This window comes from Triticum urartu, chromosome 2 (assembly GCF_003073215.2).
Source record: "Triticum urartu cultivar G1812 chromosome 2, Tu2.1, whole genome shotgun sequence".
In the NCBI taxonomy this organism is placed as follows: Eukaryota; Viridiplantae; Streptophyta; class Magnoliopsida; order Poales; family Poaceae; genus Triticum; species Triticum urartu.
In genome coordinates this window covers 713,677,826-713,682,991 of record NC_053023.1, presented here as the reverse complement: position 1 = coordinate 713,682,991, position 5,166 = coordinate 713,677,826, and the positions used below count along the sequence as shown (strand labels likewise).

At 52.2% G+C, this 5,166-nt stretch overlaps 1 protein-coding gene across 1 annotated transcript; it reads right to left on the bottom strand.

Annotated features, from left to right (window-relative positions):
- Positions 1-3,104: 3,104 nt before the first annotated feature.
- LOC125534295 (auxin-responsive protein SAUR21-like) lies at positions 3,105-3,927 on the bottom strand. Its single transcript, XM_048697553.1, has one exon. The coding sequence runs from the start codon at positions 3,828-3,830 to the stop codon at positions 3,453-3,455; it is 378 nt and encodes a 125-aa protein (XP_048553510.1). The 5' UTR covers positions 3,831-3,927; the 3' UTR covers positions 3,105-3,452.
- Positions 3,928-5,166: the final 1,239 nt, after the last annotated feature.

Here is a 5,166-nt window from a genome sequence, read left to right as displayed (position 1 = left end):
GAGTGAGCTCGGCTCGGCGAGCGGAGGAGAAGGAATGCGCGAGGGCCTCATCTCTTCTCAAGCTCCAATGGCATGAGGAAGAGAATCCCTTATAAACCACTCCAACTCTCCTTCCACTTCCGGGATGGGACTAAACTTCCCACCACCTTGTCATGCCACCTACATGGGCCCTTAGAGATCAAATCTGAAATTGTCATATGGGCTCTAGACCCATCTCATATTTCAACAGCTAATATATGTTTCATCTGCTAACTCATCAACTTGTTTTGTTGCCACCGGGGTGCATGTGGTCGGATAATCGTAGCAAAGTTTATCATTTCTTGTGAATATACATCCCGTACCATGGTACAAGTGTGCCACATCGGGCAAGATGGTCCTGAGATGGCATGCACCAAATAAAATGTTAACAACATGTTAGGAATTCCTGTCATTTTCTGTGATTGCAAGTTTTTGTCTAGAGATGAGGCAAAAATATATCCTTTGGTTCGTTAATTAAGAAGAGACTTGGCATAAAACCTTGTATACATTACCATTTTCAATTGTTCGGCCATTTTATTCTGAACAACCCTTGTGGTATGTGGTTGAACAATGCAAGATATGACTACACGGTACAATTTTCATGATGATGCAAATCTTTAACTAGCTTCTTGTTTGACAGAAATTTCATAATGATTTTTTAGGGTAAATTTCATAATGATTTAAGCGTGCGTGTATACCCATATTCTCCTTCCCTTTATTACTTTTTTATGAGCCTTCACACGACACAGAGGTGCTCTTATCTAATCTCGCATTAGTTCAGTGTGTGAACGGAACAAAAGTTAATGATGCAAGGAGATTTGGTGCATGTATCTAGACTTATAATCAAGCCAATAATCTGGAGCATAATTTGTCCCGTGCTTCGCTAGATGCTCTACCACGTGTCAAGTACCCACGGCAATTACGCAGTTGAGATCATCGTCATTTGTTTACTTATTAATTAGTTAATTAGCGTACGCACGTAGTGGGAGCCCCGCGAGTAATTGCAGATGATGACTCCATGCGATACATGCATGCATGCATGCTTGTCGTGGTGTGGCATGCATATGCGAGCATGTGACCGATTCTGCAACATAGCCATATAAGTACTGTACAACATTTGAATACGACTTTCACCGCAAAAATAATGATTGATTTGCATACGTGTTGAAGCCAGTTTGATGAAACTGTATCACCTTCACTCTCATGATGAGCTGGGTAGGATACATACGTACCGATGGAGCAAACTAGAAACTGTGGCGGTCTAAATCTGAAGAACATGGGTTTGTGAGTGACGCGGCAATCATCAGAAGGACCAGTACTCGTGTTAGTACTTGATAGTCACGGTTAGTACGTACAACCAAGGCAGTTGATACTGTGGCACTTTCATTTTCAGATGACCTGGCTAGCAAGCACATACATAACGATTCGAGCATCTAGCTAGAAACTTGGGCAATCTAATCCGGTGGGAGAACATGGCTTCGTGACGTGCATCAGGAGGAGCAAGGAGCAGTGCCTGTACTTGACAGTCACGGCTAGCATAACTAGGCACCGGGAAGGACCGATGCCGATGCCGATGCGTGCACGCAGGTGCATACTGTACACTACCGGTATCTATAGTACCGTACAATAGAGACTACTGAATTAGCTAATATATATACTTATTCATTAGCATGCTAAGAGTAAGACTGCCCTCTCGCTCTCCAGTGCATTGTGTACGCACATGTAGTAGGGGACGCACAGATTTGGGTTGGAATAGTTGATGAGTCCACTGGACGCCATGATCATCGCCCCCGCCGCGGAGATTCCCCGCATGTGCAGGCGACGGCCCCGCGCCGTGACACGTACGTTATGTACGCACCCGCCGGTCGACCGATCGAGGCCGCTGAGACGTCGTGCGCACGAGCACAGTCTCACGGCTGCTGGCGCTGGCTGGATGCGGCGCCCAATTTCAATCCAAGCGGATATATACGGTGGAATCATGAGCTGACGACGAGAACTAGCCCGAAACTGATAGCGCATGCAGTGTAGCTGGGCCCGAAAGAAATCCACCGTGGGTGGAAGTGGAAGCGCCCCGCTGGGTGGATTCTGTTCTGCCGATCTAGGGGCCGTTGCTTGCTTTTCCTTGTGCCCGCCTCGCTACGTGCCGATCGCCAGCTTGCTGTTCAATCAGACGAGCCCGCCCGATCCAGGGATTTTTCAGCGCACTTGGCGACCGGAGTCACCTGGTTACCCTGCAGGGAGGTTTGCCGTCTGACACGCCTGTGTCTTTTGTCCCGTTTTACTACTCGCCATGCACGCGCGTCAAGGAGGGGGGACAGGGAGCCGCGCAACCTTGAGCATCGTCAGGCCAAATGTCTGGCAGCAAAACGTCGACAAGATAAGCGAGGTTCAGGATCTGGCAGTCAACATGTCCGCTGCTCGCCGCCGGCAACATGCCGGGACCCTGCAAGGAAGGCCTTGGAGTAATAGGCTTGTCGCGAGCCCGACTAGCGTGACACCTCACACCTGTAGACCTTTGCATGGATTGAGCGCGCAGGTCTTGAGATTGAGGAAATCAACGGACATGTAGGTTACCACGAAAAGAATGAAGTCGTTGAATTCTGAAATGAATCCAGAAAAGAACAAACATCCATGCAAAGTCTAGGGCTCAAAAACGGTGGATAGGTTTCACCACAAGGAACCTAATCAAATGACCCACGCTCGGTTTGTAACTCTTCAAGGTTTTGGTACTGTAGTGGATATCGTATTTCCGTAAATTATACCCCATACATGATATCGGCACAAACTTTTGGGTGACACTACGACAAAGGCAAATGTTTCTTTTAGGAGAGTATGATTGCCGATTTCATTAACGAAGCCGATGCCTTCGCTAAGCTTAGATTAATGATTGATTTTTTTTAATGGCTAACGACCAACGCCTTCGTCTTACTAAGTTTAGGCTAATGACCGATGTCTTCAGCTTACTAAGCTTCTTCTTCTTTTTTGCGGGAGAAGCTTACTAAGCTTAAGCTAATGATTAACGGCCAAGACAAGTTTGGCCACGTCGACATGAATGAATCACAAACGAAACGAAGACCAATTGCATGTACAACAAGAACAACTCAAACAATCTTTATTAATTAATTTACTCGTATGCCTCGGCAAGGAGTTGCACAGACGAGTACTATTAGAATAGTTACAGAGAAAACAATCCCAAAAAACCGTCGCCTTCTTCAATCAGTAACCAGCACCATCACCATCACATACTGTACTAGCCAGCTCCAGTACGTGCGCGTCCGATGGCCGGCATTACGCAGCGCAGAGGAGCACGCCGGCCCTTCGGATCAGGGGGGCCGTGTGCCTGCGCGTCAGGGCGACCGTGTCCGTCACCAGCGCGCGGCAGAAACTGCGTGTGCTCCGTCGCCCGATCGTTCGGTGCAGCGGCGCGCGCGCGCTCACGGGAAGGCCACCCCCTGCAGCAGCGGCCGCGAGTCGCCGCGGCGGCGGCAGAAGGAGGAGCGGCGCGGCTGCTCGGAGTGGGACGAGGATGAGACGCGGCGGAGGACGTCGCGGAGGCGGTCCTCGTCGCAGGGGAGCGCGACGGGGCCGGAGGCGCCGGACGGGAAGCCGTACTCCTCTTCCGCCTGCCGGAGCAGCTCAAGGAAGGCCGGATGGCTCAGATGCGCCAGTCGCACCATGAACCGCGCGCCCTCTGCGCAGACCGCGACGTGCCCCGACGGAACCGGGGCGGAGGCGGTGGAGCGGCGGGCCCGCCACCGGCGCACGGCGCGGCGCAGCCAGGCGATCGACGGGATCGTGATGACGTTGCACATGCTGCCTTGACTTGCTTTGCCCCGACGAGCTATGGAACGCGCTCGCTTGCTGCTGCTAGCTCTGGTTGGGAGACTTTGTTGCGACTTGCGAGCAGTGTGGTCTGTGGTGGTGAGGTGGGAGAGCGGACGGGGCAGCGATATATATAGCGCTGCGGCTAGGGGTCAGTGCCTTTGTGGGTTGGCGCGAACTGCAGGGATGGCACATTGGCACCGCGATGAGATCGAGACGACACGACACCGGGATGAGATCGACGTCCGCTGCCAAGCTGGGGCAGTCCGTGCAGCCCAACCCAGCGCACCGCAGCTTGCACGCGTCGGCTCCTGCTCCCGATCAGGCACGACATTAGTATCTCTTAGCGGCGCCCCCTAATTCAATTCATGTGATTAATCGGGCATGTTGAGTTCGTTCCTGAACGATCGATCTGCATATGTTGCACGTCGAAATGGAGCACGTGATTCCTGTGCCATGCGAGGCCACACATGGTTTTACTACATGATTTTCTTTCCTTGTCTTAGTATATGTTAAAGAAAATAAGGGCGTCTCCAACACCGACTCTCAAACCACCCACAGCCGTCCTGATCGCATGATTCAAACGTGTTTTGTCATCTAACGTGGTTCTCAATCGGTCCGTTTGGCAGTTTGGTCACGCTTTTCTGCAAACAGGAGACAAACAGCGGCTGCGTGTGGGGGGGGGGGGGGGGGGGGGGGGGGGGGTCCGCATCTGACTAAGCCGACCCGTCAAAATCCCCTTTTCCGCGCTCACGCGCATTCTTGTCCGAAGCCAGTTCATGCTGCCACAGAGCGGACGCGACCGTTCACTCGACCCGGCATTGAATCAGCTCGCCGGCCTAGATTGCTGCCCGCTGATCGCCCGTTGCGTGCACGCCTTTTGTCCGCATTGAAACACCATATGTCTGACCGCCTACCTTCATTAAATCGGCTGTGTGCAAAGGAACCTACTACGGCGCCCCGAGCACCACCTGTTCTTTCCAGTGTCGGCGAGCACTAAACACCTCTCTGGCTGGCTCCTCGCATTCGCCTGCTATATAAAAATGTCTAGACACTGGGCAAGAGCCACACCTCGCCCTCTGATCTCTCAACCTCCTCCTTGTACAACACCCGCCATGGCCTCCGGCGAATAGAAGAAGGAGTTCTCCGGCATTGCAGCTGCCTGGGTTGCCTGACGAGACAGCCAAATACATGATAGCTTGCCGGTAAACCCTCCGAATCTGGGGCCACCACCATCACCATCGCCACCCCCTCCTCGCCCGTCCAGGCTGGACAACGTCGTCTCCATGCAAATCTGCCACGGGCAATGGCAGCAACGCGTCAGGC